This window comes from Pelmatolapia mariae, linkage group LG5 (genome assembly GCF_036321145.2).
Source record: "Pelmatolapia mariae isolate MD_Pm_ZW linkage group LG5, Pm_UMD_F_2, whole genome shotgun sequence".
In the NCBI taxonomy this organism is placed as follows: Eukaryota; Metazoa; Chordata; class Actinopteri; order Cichliformes; family Cichlidae; genus Pelmatolapia; species Pelmatolapia mariae.
The window spans coordinates 37310761-37326222 of NC_086231.1; the positions used below are offsets into that span (position 1 = coordinate 37310761).

At 40.2% G+C, this 15462-nt stretch overlaps 1 protein-coding gene across 2 annotated transcripts in view; it reads right to left on the reverse strand.

The window, feature by feature from the left end:
• cadpsa (Ca2+-dependent activator protein for secretion a) overlaps positions 1-15462 on the reverse strand; it is a 318715-nt gene that overhangs the window by 161666 nt on the left and 141587 nt on the right. For both annotated transcript variants that reach the window (XM_063474914.1, XM_063474915.1), the window contains exons 10-11: positions 12062-12170; positions 11293-11505 (exon numbers count right to left, since the gene is read on the reverse strand). In XM_063474914.1, the coding sequence (XP_063330984.1) occupies positions 11293-11505; positions 12062-12170 (322 nt within the window). The remainder of the gene's footprint in view (positions 1-11292; positions 11506-12061; positions 12171-15462) is intronic.

The following is a 15462-nucleotide window of genomic DNA, read 5'->3' on the forward strand; positions in this document are numbered from 1 at the left end:
TGCTGAGACAGGCCGAAACTTTCGTCCGTAGTTGCTCTGCTTCTACATCTGCAATATTGTTATTTTGAATTGCTGTTTCTGTGGCTGTGATCAGCTCCACTAGCGGGTTTTGTCTCTGTGTCACAGCAAAGTTCAACCCTTTAGCAAGGATGTTTTTCTGTGCTTGGGTGAGCTGTCTGTCAGACAAATTTTTCACACACTTGTGCACATCCTTGTTATGGCATCCTTCTCTCTTCTGGCTACTGAGGACACTCTCCTTATTATGCTGGTGTTTCTGACGTACAACAAGAGCAGAGTCAAACTTCCTTTGTTGCCTTGTCTTAGACTAGTCATGCTGGGCTAGTTGAGCCTTCTCATTGAATTGAAACACCTTTTCAATTCATTTCAGTTCAATTCAATTTTATTTATATAGCGCCAAATCACAACAGCAGTCGCCTCAAGGCGCTTTATATTGTACAGTAGATGGAGAGAAAAACCCAACGAACATATGACCCCGTATGAGCAAGCACTTTGGCAACAGTGGGAAGGAAAAACTCCCTTTTAACAGGAAGAAACCTCCGGCAGAACCAGGTTCAGGGAGGGGCGGGGCCAACTGCTGCGACCGGTTGGGGTGAGAGAAGGAAAACAGGATGAAAGACATGCTGTGGAAGAGAGACAGAGATTAATAACAGATATGGTTCAATGCAGAGAGGTCTATTAACACATAGTGAGTGAGAAAGGTGACTGAAAAGGAAATACTCAGTGCATCATGGGAATCCCCCGGCAGCCTAGGTCTATTGCAGCATAACTAAGGGAGGACTCAGGGTCACCTGGTCCAGCCCTAACTATATGCTTTAGCAAAAAGGAAAGTTTGAAGCCTAATCTTGAAAGTAGAGATAGTGTCTGTCTCCTGAATCCAAACTGGAAGCTGGTTCCACAGAAGAGGGGCCTGAAAACTGAAGGCTCTGCCTCCCATTCTACTTTTAAATACTCTAGGAACTACAAGTAAGACTGCAGTGTGAGAGCAAAGTGCTCTAATAGGGTGATATGGTACTACAAGGTCATTAAGGTAAGATGGGGCCTGATTATTTAAGACCTTGTATGTGAGGAGCAGGATTTTGAATTCAATTCTGGATTTAACAGGAAGCCAATGAAGGGAAGCCAATGCAGGAGAAATCTGCTCTCTCTTTCTAGTCCCTGTCAGGACTCTTGCTGCAGCATTTTGGATTAACTGAAGGCTTTTCAGGGAGTTTTTAGGACTTCCTGATAATAATGAACTACAGTAGTCCAACCTGGAAGTAATAAATGCATGAACTAGTTTTTCAGCATCACTCTGAGACAGGATATTTCTAATTTTAGAGATGTTGCGCAAATGGAAGAAAGCAGTCTTACATATTTGTTTAATATGTGCATTGAAGGACATGTCTTGTTCAAAAATGACTCCAAGGTTCCTCACAGTGTTACTGGAGGCCAAGGTAATGCCATCCAGAGTAAGGATCTGGTTAGATACCATATTTCTAAGATTTTCAGGGCCGAGTACAATAACCTCAGTTTGATCTGAATTAAGAAGCAGAAAGTTAGCGGTCATCCAGGTCTTTAAGACATTCCTGCAGTTTAACTTTTGAAAAGTATTCTCATTTAAGCTGATTTCACAGCCCAGTGGTACTCGTTTCAGTCATTATGGTGTGACTTGACTGATTCTTATATAGCGCTTTTCTACTTTCCCTGTATGTTGCTGTATACAACATGCCACATTCACCCAATCACAAGCACTTTCTCTATACGTTATTTCTAACTACATTCATACTCCGATGGATGGATCGGAAAGCAACTTGGGGTTAGTACTTGACATGCATTCTGGAGGAGCCAGGGATTGAACCACCATGCACAGGGCATCCTGTATAGCCTGGGATAGCTTCCCTCCATTTACATGCCCTCATGAGCAGCCCCAGATTTTGAGCCTTGTTATACCTCTGTAACAGGCCACTTGGCCACTCCCCAGAACTGTTCTGCAGCCAGAGTTTCTGGCCCCCTGGCCCCCTTCACCCACTAAAGTTAATTTTAACTTTTCTTGGGAGCATCTGTTCCACATTAAATAAAGGTTCTTTTTTAAAAAAAAAAAATCACTCCATCTGACAACTCTACAGACAGAGTAAGTAAATCGATATTATTTATTACTAATGTTCATTAGGGGAACACAAAGACATGAGACCTACTCTCCCCACAGAGGTTCTTTCAGAAATGGCGATATATTCTGGCTATATTCTGGAGAATTGATTGGACAGTAGGTGTTGAGTTAATACTTGTTAATCTCTTATCTAGAACTTGACCTACTTGACCAGGTTAATCTCACAACATAATTTACTATGGTGATTTACCCTGGTAAGAAGGGATCCAACTTCATAGTACAGAAAATCCAGGGTTAACCCTGAAGTTATCTGGATAACCCAAACCACTGCTTGGCAGTACAGGTCTCAGTGACCGTATTTCATTATAAAGTGATATGATAAGTGAAGAATAGGGTAAGTTTTTTTTAATATGTTGACCAGTGACAGTCTCAATCCAGCATGCACGCCAAATGATGCCAATCTATTCTATCTCTACTTTTAAGATTAGGTTTAAAAAGAATATAGTTAGGGATGGACCAGGTAACCCTGAATCAATGTTCCCTCTAAGCTGCGCACGTGCGCAATTGCGCACTGCTGGCACGGTCTCTGCGCACAGAAAATCTGCGTTGCCCACAAAAAAAAATCTAACCTGAATTGAAATTAAAATTAATACGTTAACAGTTCTGTTTTGCAGTGTTAGTCAGTAAGTGACTGGCTGCTCCCGTATGGGATTAGAACGATGCCACCTTATCCCATAGTCCAGCCAATGATGCGATTCACATTCGTATATACGCAGCCAATCAACGTGGTTGACAGGCTATGATCAATCAATCAATCAATCAATCAATCAAGCTTTATTCGTCACATGCAGGTTGCCCTGCAGTGAAATGGGACCCCCCCCGACCTTACATACACACACAGACATTACATGGGGATACAAGTCGGAGATTGGTAGCGTTGGAGAAAAAACATTGAAATGTACATTACAATGGGAAAGTACAAGAGGAAAAAAAGAGACCCCTTCTCATGCTGTGCTTCCATGGTAGGACAGCATGGGAACAGGAAACAAAAAAAACTCCTCTGCACAAAAAGCACATAAATGTCCACAGCACAACATTGTGAAGACATAACAAGCCACAGGGTTGGGTGATGGGTGAGGAGTAATCTGAAGCGAACCCAGCGGCCGCCTCGCACAGCGCTATCTTATCCAGCGCGGCACGTAGACCCGCCCCATGGAAACAAGCATCGAAGGCGTTTGGAAAGGGAGGGGGATCAGTGTGTGCATATCAGTGTATGTGTATGTGTGTGTGTGTGTCCAGAGTCAAGCTGAGACAGTGTCCTTCGCCCTGCCAGGCTAAGTAAACAGTCTTCCAGCCAACTCAGGTGGCCTTGCATAGGATGGGGAGAAACAGACAAACACAGTCGTTATCAGGGAGTTTTTGTTCGGCTCCAGCCTTGAGCCCACAGCTGGCGCCGAAGGGGTAGCCGCATGAAATGATGATGGTTTTAACTTTAGTGCGAACAACTCATAAGAATTTCAAAGCTGTTCTAACAGTCCAACACTGGTCTCTCAATCTCCCGTTGGAGAGCCGTGAGCTTCCTATGATGTTATCCAAGCTTACGTTCCGTGGTGTTGTCATTCTTGTGGTCAAAGAGCAGGTTCTGAGAACTCACAACTGCGGTGCGCTTCCCAAGATGACAGCCTCCTTATGTGCCGACACCGGTGTTTTAGCTAGCAAAGCGGCGTGGCTGATGTGGAGTGAAGCCACGTTAATGACAACGTGTACAACCATTGGAGATGTGAGCAGCACAGACGGAACAATTGACGGGAAAAGTGTGGACTTTATACCAGTTTTTAAATTGTGTTGATAGGCCACGTCAAACCAGAGTTGTGATAAAAAAATATGCAATGTTTGGTTTTCTTCCTGAATACTGTCGTTGTTTATATTTACTGCGGGAAGAAACGGTAAAAACGGCGTTTTATAAGGAAAACACTCCAAAGCACTCTGCGCCTGTGAGCAAAAACAAACCCCCACCCCCCTCTCTCTTTCCTATTCGTCCAAAAAAGTACCATGTCGACCAATCAAAAAATGGTATGGCAACATGGCATCTAGTTGTTAAGAAACGGGGAAGTTTTAGGAGTGACGGCGGTGTTTTGAGATGTGAGAGATTTGCAATGTTTAGCACAAATCTTGTGTAGTTAGTGTGTAGTGTAGTCAATAGTTTTGTTGTGTGTGTCAGAACAGTGAGGCGACTGCTGAATGTTACAGGTGTTACAGGAGTGATACATCTCCTGTTGTCAGGCCTGCAGGTATCAGGCTGTTGTTCTCCTTTATCTCATAGTGGACAGAAATTATTTTTTGGAGTGGCACAAATAATTTGTGTGGCATCAAATTTGATGCAGAACAGCTGATTGTTCTGTAAATAGTTTGAAATGTTTATTTAAAAACGCCTTGGCTGCATTTAAAAAAATAGCTGCAAAAAACTTTGTTGTTTGCCAAACTCAGTAACTGTTTTGAAGAAGTAACTAATTGCCCAACATTGGTCATTATTTACTGTATTTTGCAGACAGAGAGTTACAGGACTCTCTCCCAGACCACAGACTCATAATACAAGTCAGAGCTTTATAAAAAAAAAAAAAAAAAAAAGAAAAGAAAAGAAAGTTGTGTTTTCGAAATTGGAGTTCAAGTTATTTTTACTTCCAATAGTGTTAACATACTACACAGGTCAATGACTAGATTTTTTTTTACATTTTCATTGTAAGTGGGCTAAAGCAGTTAATTAAAAGTAGTCTAACATAAATGTAAATGCTGTATTTTGATTATCTTAATAAACATGTAACTTGGATGGATTAAATGCTGGCGTGACCACAGTGCACAGGTCTGATGTCGCTCACAGTGGTCCAAGGCATCGCTCAGGGAGTTTGTGTGTTCGCTCAGACACATGAAAAATTAGAGGAAACATTGCCCTGAATCCTCCCTTAGTTATGCTGCAATAGAAGTAGGCTGCCGGGGGATTCCCATGATGCATTGAGTTTTTCCTTTCCAGTCACCTTTCTCACTCAGTATGTGTTAATAGACCTCTCTGCATTGAATCATACTTGTTGTTAATCTCTGTCTCTCTTCCACAGCATGTCTTTATCCTGTCTTCCTTATCTCTCCCCAACCAATCACAGCAGATGGCCCCGCCCCTCCCTGAGTCTGGTTCTGCTGGAGGTTTCTTCCTGTTAAAAGGGAGTTTTTCCTTCCCACTGTCACCAAAGTGCTTGTTCATAGGGGGTCATATGATTGTTGGGTTTTTCTCTGTATCTATTATTGTATGATCTAATGTACAATATAAAGCACCTTGAGGCGACTGTTGTTGTGATTTGGCGCTATATAAATAAAATTGAATTGAAAATTGAATTGAATATTCACCGTGGCAACCCCTTCTGGAAATAAACAAGCAGCCAAAAGAAAACAATTCACAAGTACACAAGATGGATGGCTTTGAGGCTATTTATGTATTACTGGTGCAGGATCTGTATCCTGAAATATTTCTGACAACAGGCATATTCAACTCAATTCAGTTTAATAATAGATAGAAAACCCCAGCAATCAGACCACCCTCTATGAGCAATCACTTAATGAACATGGGAAGGAAAACTCCCTTTTTCCCTTGTTACCCTTTGTCTCCCCAGTTGTGTCCCTTTCTTTGTCCTGTCCCACTGTGCCCTGTAGTTTGTCTCGTTTTCCCGAGTCAGTCATGTCTCCATGTTTGTTTCCCTTTTTGTCTATGTCAAGATGGTGTGTCATAGTCTCTGTCTGCTTTTCCTGTTTTATTGTAATAGTCTCTTGTCCTCTGAATTGTGTTCAGTTTTGGTTCCCATTATGTGATTAAGTGTATTCAGCTCAGCTGTTTCTCTCCGGGTGTCTTCACTTTGCCCTATTCCTTTTTGTGTATTTAAACCCTTTGTTTGTTTGTATTCCTGTATTCCTCTGTGTTTCCTTTCCCTTCACTTCCCTTGCTTGCTCTGCTCCGGTTCCAGCTTCGGTATTCTGTTATCTTCTGCAAGTAATCAGCAATAAAGTTAAAATGATTTCATGTCTCGACTTGTCCCAAGTCCTGCATATTGGGTCCAAAACCTGCCAGCAGCACAGCATTACACGACAATAGAGATGGCAAGAAGATTATTCATAACCTTCACTATTGCGTCTATACTGTGATGAATACTGAATCCTGATTGAAACTCCTCAAATAAACCATTAATCAGCAGATTATCTGTTATCTGTTGTTATCTGTTTTACAACAACTCTTTCAAGATTTTTTAAGTAAAATGAAGGTTGGACATTGGCCCATAATTAGCTCAGATAACTGGGTCAAGTGATGGCTTTTTAAGTAATGGATGTGGAGACGGAATTATTTATGAATAGTGAGACTTCTTTCATTCTTCTTTTAATGGGGTCTAATATACATGCTGACAGTTCAGAGGAAGTAATTATTAAACTTAACACGTTTTTTCAATATTCTGTTGAAGGGCAGTGAATGTTTATAGATATTAGGCATTGCTGCATCTTTTTCTGTGTTATTTGTCAAGACAAATAAAGACAGTAAATTATAATTAATTCTAAAGCTAATGTAAACATAAACAAAATCATTGTTTAGTTATAGGCAATAAAATGAAATATGGGTTTAATGTGGGCCAAAACAATCTCAAATGGCATTCCAGGATCTGAAGTTAATGACAAATGCTGATATGTCAAGGTTAGGCTTTTGTAATAATACTAAGCAAGTTCTTTTTGTCATCTGCTGCACCCTTTAAATACATCCTTCATTTGCCTGTCATGTTTTCAAGCATTCATATTTGCATTTTCAACTGTAACATTTCAAACAGCTTAGCTAATATCACCAATGAACAACTTTGTTACAAGCTGTTTTCTCCAGTTTCCCAGTAGGTACAAGAAAAGTTGCTGGATCTAAAAAAAAAAAAACCCAAACAAACCAGTGTTGTGATTGTGACTATGTCATAACTTGACTCTTCTGGATGGAGAAACATATTAAAATGTGAAGGCAAGTGAGGAGAATGAAAGATTATTCTGCAAGGAAGGACTTCTCAGCAAATGATCTTTAACAAACTGGAGATTAAATACTAACATGTAATTTTCTTATTTGTGTTTTTGCACTAGTACACCCGATCTTGGTTTTCTCCACCTAATTCCACTGGGGGGTGACAAGATGTTATATTATTCATTACTCCGTTGCAGGTGTGAACTGGCAAATAGCTATTTGGTAACATTGACTGATTGCTACCCAGTTTAATTGTGCAGTAACCACACTGTATTATTCATAGTTTGGCACTTATACCTTGGTAATTACCAGCTGCTGGGACTCAGTGGGAATCCAGTGGTTGTGTCAGAAACAACTTGCTCAGTAAATTTACTTACACTTCATTGGGTGTATTGGTCTCAAACCAATTTTTTTAAGATGGTAATTGTTTTATGCTATATTGAAATCTTGCTGAAGAATTATTTTTGTGTCTAATTAAATGTTCCATAATAGGGTTTTTGTTTAAAGTTTCTTACTAACCACAGATTATAATTTTGTCTGTGAGGACAAACACAAATACCTTGCTGATGAAAGTTTTATTTGACTTTAGTGCAATTCTACCTCAAATTTGAATGCAGAGTGTTCTTCAAATTTCCCTCAACACTACATAGACCTTTCACAGAATGATTGTGTAACAGTGAAATTGTAGACTCTTATTGTTCATTTAAAATGAAATTGAAATGAAGTTAAAACTCCACAAAGAATGGCTCTTTGTAACACTTGTAGAATCATGTTGACAATTTTAAAATCCACCTTCACAGATTTGTAAATGTTTCCACAACAAACTTGGAAACAAAAACGCAAAGGAAAAAGAACTTCTTTTATATTAGGCAGTAAAGAAGGTGAAGAGGAGGAGTGATGGAAAATAGGATAAAGGAAACGTTAACGTCAGATTGGTATTTGCTATTTGGAAAGCTTCAGTGCTGACAGCCAGCTGAGGTTACTTCTATTCGATGAATAATTCACAAACCCTACCAACAGTATTTTCATGTCTTTTATCACACTATTGAGATTTGTGTATCTTAGAAAATTTAAATGCGGCGTAACTGCTTCTGCTTACTGACAGCTAATATGTGTACATGCAGAAGAGAAGACCCCCTTTTTTTTGACCATGTATGAGAACGACACCATACATTTGTATGATAGTCAAACTAAGGGGAACTGCAGTGATCGTGAAAGGGTTCAGACAAGAAACTTGCCACTATACTGCATGTACCTTATTGGAGGTGATAGACCCTTCTAAAATATGACTTCCATAATATTGATATTTAATATTTTAATAGGATTGTGAAAATTTGTAAGAATAAAACTACAGGAATCAATGTTTGTGGATCTTTATATATAGAACTGTAAAGTATACATGGAGCTGAGGGGACAGGGATCAGCCTACCCTCTGCCTCTCCTGCTTCAGGGTTTAAATTCAGTGGACAACATGATTGTAATTCTTAGAATAAAGCACTGAATGAACATGCTGTGATATATGTGAGCTTGTGTATAAGTTAATACACAAAGGCTCGTGTGAAATGCAGTGGTGGGATAATACCCACTCATCCTAGCAGACTATAGTGTCTTTGATTATTTGACATGACATGCACGGCTGAAAGTTGTAGTGATAAGTTTATCATTACAGGCATGAACATCGTGGTAAGTTTGACATTTAATTATTTTTTGAACTGTTCTTTTTCCTGAGTGGAATGATTGTATACCATAAATATGCAATTACTTTAAAATAAGAATTAAGTGAACAAGTTTGAATTCAATTTGAAGTTTCTCTAGTTCATAGGGTCAAAATCATATAGAACGGCTCAAACATATCGACAAACACCCCACTAATATTTGATTATGTGTCCCATACCAAGTAGCGCCTCAACCAGATGCTTTTGGTAGCCATCAATCAGCTTCTGGCATAATTGTGGCTGGATATCTGACCAGACTTCTTGGCTGGTCAAATATCAAATACTGATAGAATTCATTTAAATTGGTTGATCGGGCTTTTAAGAATAGTCCACTAATTTTTATGGTTGAGTTTGGGACTCTTAAGGTTCATTCCAGAACCTTAATGTTAGCCTGCTTTATCCATTCCAGAACCTGTTTTTTTTTTTGTTTGGGATCACTGTCCTGTTGGAACACCCAGCTGTTTCCAAGGTTCAACTTTCTAGCACCAAAAATTGCACCTGTACCAAAAATTGCACCTTTACTCCTCGTCATTGTGCCCATATAAGTCAATCTTCATCTTTTCTGACCATAATGCTTTTCTCCATTTGAGCAGCTGGAGCTTGATTCTTCCTTGGTGTGGCACCATCTCAGTCCATAGCCACATAAAGCTTACTTCACTGTGGACAGTGAAGCTGGTGTTCAAGCAGTTTCAAATCAGTGGCAAGCCTTGATGGTTCCTGGACATCCTAACCAATTTTCTCATTCTGAGGGCAACAGTTTGGTTTGTTTTGGGGTCTTATTCCAGAACTTGCATAGTGCATAAGTAACTTTTGTACACTTATTTGAAATACTTCATTGTCCACAGTGGAGACTTGAACCCATGAGCCTAAGATTAAGAGTCGGTTGCTCTTCCAACTAAGCCAACTATTCAAACAGTTCAAGCAAATCATTTTAAACCCCAAATTACCATGACACTTGTGCTTAATATGAGTGTATGTCAACTTCTGGGCACAACTATGACTGCGTATAATTCTGAAACACTGACATGCATTTTATTTCCTGTTGATTAGGTAACTAGTTTATAGGTAGACAGGTTGTTTGGTATAATGATAACTGTTGAATATTTCACAGTCAGATCAAATGGCACACTGCTTAGATCTTCATAAAGTGCATTTTAGTTGCTGTGAATAAACTACCAGATTTATAGAGACATTTCTTTATGTTAGCCACTCGTCACATAACAACTGAATGTTATAATACTAAAACAGGTCAATGTCACCAGTGTGAGTCTGACTGGATTCAGTAAACTGTATCGAAATGAAAATCTGTAGAAAACTTGTAAGTAGCACAAATATAAACACATGATAATACATGTGTTTACGCATGTTTGCTCAACTCATACAAAAATTTACTCACTGCTTCTGCTACCATGTCTTTAGCACAGACTCTGCATGAATGAATTAATTTATGCTTTCATTTGCTCCCCCTCCAACCTGACATGGCCCCAGCTGTACTAACTAATTTGCATAACGTTAAAAAACACAATTATCTTTTACAGTCAACATCTTTGTTTCTTCTGTGTTATTGCTTGTTTCTAGGCAACCAGGATCTGAGGAAAATGCAAAATGATGCAGTGTACTACAACATCTGTCTATGTTTTTATGGCTGTGCCAGAGGATATTTGCACAGTATCCAAATGTTGTCCACATGAGGAGTTTTTTTTTTTTGTACTGTAATGAAAAGGCTACTAACACAATTCCTGTTAAGAACTAGACACACTTTTATCTCCATTAAAACCAAACAATAAAAAAGATACAAAACCTGGTCTGTTGTGCAACATTCTTGTAGCCTGATCCATCCACTGCCTCACAGATAATAAACGTGAACACAAAAGTAGAGGCAAATCATCTGATTTCAGCCTGCAGAAACGTGATAAGAAGACTGCGTTCTAAAAGCAGCAAGAGTGATCAGCAACAAAAACGAGAAGGAGACAGAAAAGGGAAAAAGCACTTACCACTTAATCCAGCTAAAAGTAGGGTCAGGGTTTAAAAGGATGAGAAGAGAAGGAAAAAGGAACAGAGAAACATAAAGACACACAGCAAAGCCACCAACACTTTTACAAAGAGCCAAGCAACATGCAGCTAAACAGTACCCAAATTTAGCCAAAAGGACTAAAGGTAATAATTTTGTTGTTTAGAAAACATAATGCTGTGAGGACAAAGACAGAACAAGACATGATGCAGCTAAGACCAAAAAACCCCACAAAATAAAATCTGTTTCTCATCTCATCTCTCTCTCTCTCTTTGAATTTGAGTGATTAAAAAAAGAAATTTGACAGAGCCAGTATCAGTGCCAGAAAATCAAATCATAAAAAAAATAAATTGTGGACCGTGAAATCCTGTTTTTGACCAAGAATTTGTTAAAAACTTAAAGGCAAATACAAATATGAGAGCTGAAAACTTACAGAACTGAGATATAGGTGCATCGAGCTGTGGTGTTGTGCCTCCCCTTGCGTTGAGTTTCTGGACCTGGGTCGGAGGGACGGGCTTGTGGGACTGACCAGTGGCCCGGTACATTGCCTGCACCCATAGGATACGGTCTTGCTCGTCATCACTGGCAAAGATCACAGTGTCACCCTCTTTTACTGCATTGAAAAATGTTCTGCCACCATCTAGACCTGAAAAATAAACAAGGGAAGAACACTTGGTGTGGAAACCAGTTAACATTATAAGAACATTACAAATATTTACCAGTAGCCCAATTAAAATAAACCCACTAACTGCATGTCTTTGAACTGTAGGGGGAGTACCTGGAGAGAAACTACATGCAAACACGGAAAGGCCCCAGACAGATCCTGGATTTAAACCCAGGACTTTTTGTTAATCAGCTTTATTTATCCCCAAGGGGGATAAATAAAATCTTTCTGATTCTGATTCTGAACACTTGGAATTATGTGAATTCTATTTGTTTTATGTGCAAATAAAACCATGATTTTCCTTTCATATCCACGGATAAATCCATCAATATTTCTGAGACTTATTCTTGGCTCCACAGACCTAAGTGAACACTGTTGGAGTTTTCAGTCATGCAGAGTTTGGACAAAGGGTCTAATCAGGCAACGTGACCTTGGGACTATGGGTATGTCAGCCAATTTGGAAGTCAAACTGTGAAATTAGTCCTTGGACATTGCATGTTATCATCCACTGTGCCGCTGTGTGTGTTTGCACCGTTACCTGGCTGGGGGTCAGTATAGTCCACCGTGTAGCCATCCAGCTGAAGGAGTTCTACAGGCTCGGCCTTCTTCTCTCTGTAGCTGCACATGGCAAAGGTGTACTGACTTACCTACACAAGTCACAATGAGAGGAAATATTCAGTTATCAGAACATGCTAAGAGTTGAACACAGGAAATCCAAATCCTCCTCAAGTGTCAATTAATGTACAGTAGACTCCTGTCAACAAAGGAATGTTTCTTCACATGACCACATAACATATAATGAGTTGTGGAGACTGGCCAATATAAAGGTCTGGAATTTTCCTTTTGGGTGGTTTTATTCCCACTGTATATACAGATACAGCCACTTAAAATGGCTGTCTCATCCCTGACGGTGAATGGTGGACGCTTAACGGATTCCCGACCAATTACCCACCAGTTGTTGGGCGGCCGTAATGATATCCCCTGCCTGTCACGTGGATGATGCAACCACGAGTGGTAGTGCCCCTGAGCAGCATTTAGAAATGTGGTAGAAAAGTGGTAATGTCTTGTGGCTCCACTAGGGGGAGCAATGTGAAGGCGCATTCATTTACAGGGTGTGAATTAGGCTACTTTTGGTGATAGTACATTAAGTAAAACAAAAAATTTGGCATCATGTTAAAAATACAGAAATTGTTACAACTAAGCTGTTAATAAGAGATCAACATAAATGTGGGCATTAGCGCAATAGCTATTTAAGACACAAACTCCTACCCTTGTGTGTGTGTGCCCTTGTCATTTCACCTTGTTAAAGGCTTTTAAAAACACCTGTTATGTGATCCATTTCTACCTCATGTAGCTAAAATTAGTATTACTAGTATCATTATTATTTTTTTTACTGTGTTATACTAATGTTATAGTATGCATTTACACCAAGAAATGAATAGTGCATTAGTAAGACTATTAAAAAGAAAAATGTGCTGTTTGTTTAACCTAACACATTCGTGCTGTAATATGTAGTGTAATATGACACTGACTGGACAGTGTAATGCTCATAGTGCTTTACACTGTCCAGTCAATAAAAAGGCCAGTGCTAACCCATAAATCAGTGTATGAGTCTGGTTAAAGATAGTGGCTGTGGTTTTGTCATTGTTTCCTGTGCTGCAAACACGAACTGTAGTGACACCCTGTTGCTTGCTGTAGCTGGCCTGCTGTTATTGTAGCTGCCAGTCATACCAACTTGTCGTCACAAATCACCATGCCTGGCCAATAGACCATTGTCACCACTCCTCCTGGTGCAAGTGGCAGCTCTGACTCTATCTGAAGCTTCATTCTGTGCGCGCGCACGTGTGTGTGTGTGTGTGTGTGTGTGTGTGTGTGTGTGTGTGTGTGTGTGTGTGTGTGTGTGTGTGTGTGCATGCATGCGTGTGTGTGTGTGAGAGACAAATGACAAATGCCCACTACTGATGAGCACTGATGAGACCTGAGGCCAAATAAAGAATGGAGGGAACAGCAGCTCCAGCAGCTCCCTGGCCTCCAGGACACCACAACGACTAATCAGAATCCAAAGTACAGACAAGACACCACCCTTCTTTTCCATCCCAAAATGTTCTCTCACTCTCTCTCTCTCTCTGTGATAGGTTGATAGGATACATACACTGCTAAAAAAAAATTTAAAAGAACACTTTGCCATCGGTGAATTAAGTGAATTAAACTGCTCCGATACTGATTTGGTCAGTAGCACTTTCAGCTTTTTTGATGTAATTGAAATTTAAAACATGTGTACTAGAGGGGCCACAATGAAACCACAAAACAGAATGGCCAACTTGCCATTGCCAGATGGGTTGCTGTGTCTCCCAGCACAGACTCAAGAGATTCAAGGAGATGGGCATTTACTCTGGGAGACCTGGCAAGAGCCATAGCAGTTCCTTAATCAAATACTACATCAGCAGGACCCATATCTGCTCCTTTGCCGTTAAACAAAGACAAACAGGATGAGCACTTTATTCTGGAAAGGGCTTGGCTGTGTGTGTGTGTGTGTGTGTGTGTGCTATGACATGAGTGCCAAGAATGTTGTTAAAATTATTAAATCTTCATCAGGGACAGACAAATGTTTCTGATTAATCTGTGGACTTCAGGATTGTGGCAGCAGAGTTGGCTAGAGTCATACCAGGCTCCAAGTGACATTTCTTCATAGATCAAGAGAGCATGAAAAATGTGTCAGGTATATTAGGATAATCAGCTGCATAAATGGAGAGCAAAACAGGACTTTTTCCTATGCTATTTTGGCATCCCACATTTCCATCTCTTTACCTAGAAGGTGCCATCCAGAAGTATTCTCCCTGGAGAAGATCAAGATCAAGTCTCTGGAGAAGAGACATGTTGGTCTCTGGAGGAGGCCAGATTAACTCCTTCATGAGTCATGAAGAACACTGACTATCTTATACTGAACTGAAAAGCCATTTTTTGGATATGTTTCTAGAGGTATAGGTAATGTAAGGCAGCACCTTCTGTCAGCTCAATGACATCCTAGCTCCTCTCAAGCATCTACAGCAGTGACATGAGTGCCACTATTGTTGCTAAAATTCTTAAATCTACGAGGTCAGTTCCTTGATCATTAATATACAAATTGTCGTGACCATTGATCAACATCTACTGATTAACAACCACTGATCAAAGCATTTCAGTCATTATGCAAATGTACTGTTTATAAGGTTGGGGAAACCTGCAGTCAGCTGAGACTGAAGAAGTCATTTGGTTGATTGACGAAACCTTTCTCCCACTGAAAACATCCAGATGAACAGAATCAGCCTTTTGAGATTTACTTACCTGGATGATTGAGAATGCATCAAGACAATCAGATGGTAGGTGGTTCGATCCATGGCTGCTCCAGTTTACTAGTCAAATATCCTTGGGCAAGATACTAACCCCCAGCTGATCTTTGATGCATCCATCAGTGTGAATGTCTCTGAATGGGTGAATGGGGATGTTGTATAAAGTGTCAAGCAGACTGAAGGCATTACTGCACAGAACACTCAGCTTCTATATATGTCTTCTGTCCAAGCTGTGTAGGTCAGTATTTTTTTAGTAAAGATCTAGCTCTGTCACGGACCCGGTTCCAGGGACTCGGGGTCCGTGAGCAGTGTGGTCTATTATTATTATTAGTATTATTATTATTATTATAATAAGCTACAAAAACAGCTACAAAACAGGGTGGCTGAGAGCTCCTCGACGCTGGATCGTTGAGTGACTTCCCGTCAGTCTCAGTAATTTGTGCAAGGTTAGTGCCAGTTTGCCGGTATGCGAAGTACTCACGGCTGCCTTTGTATGCGTGTTTCCCCAGGAGGATTTGTGGAAACCAGGAAGCAGCACACGGACGGTACACAGGGAACGGAGACTGAGCACGGAGCACGGGAGTAGGGAGAAGACACGGAACGGGAGTCG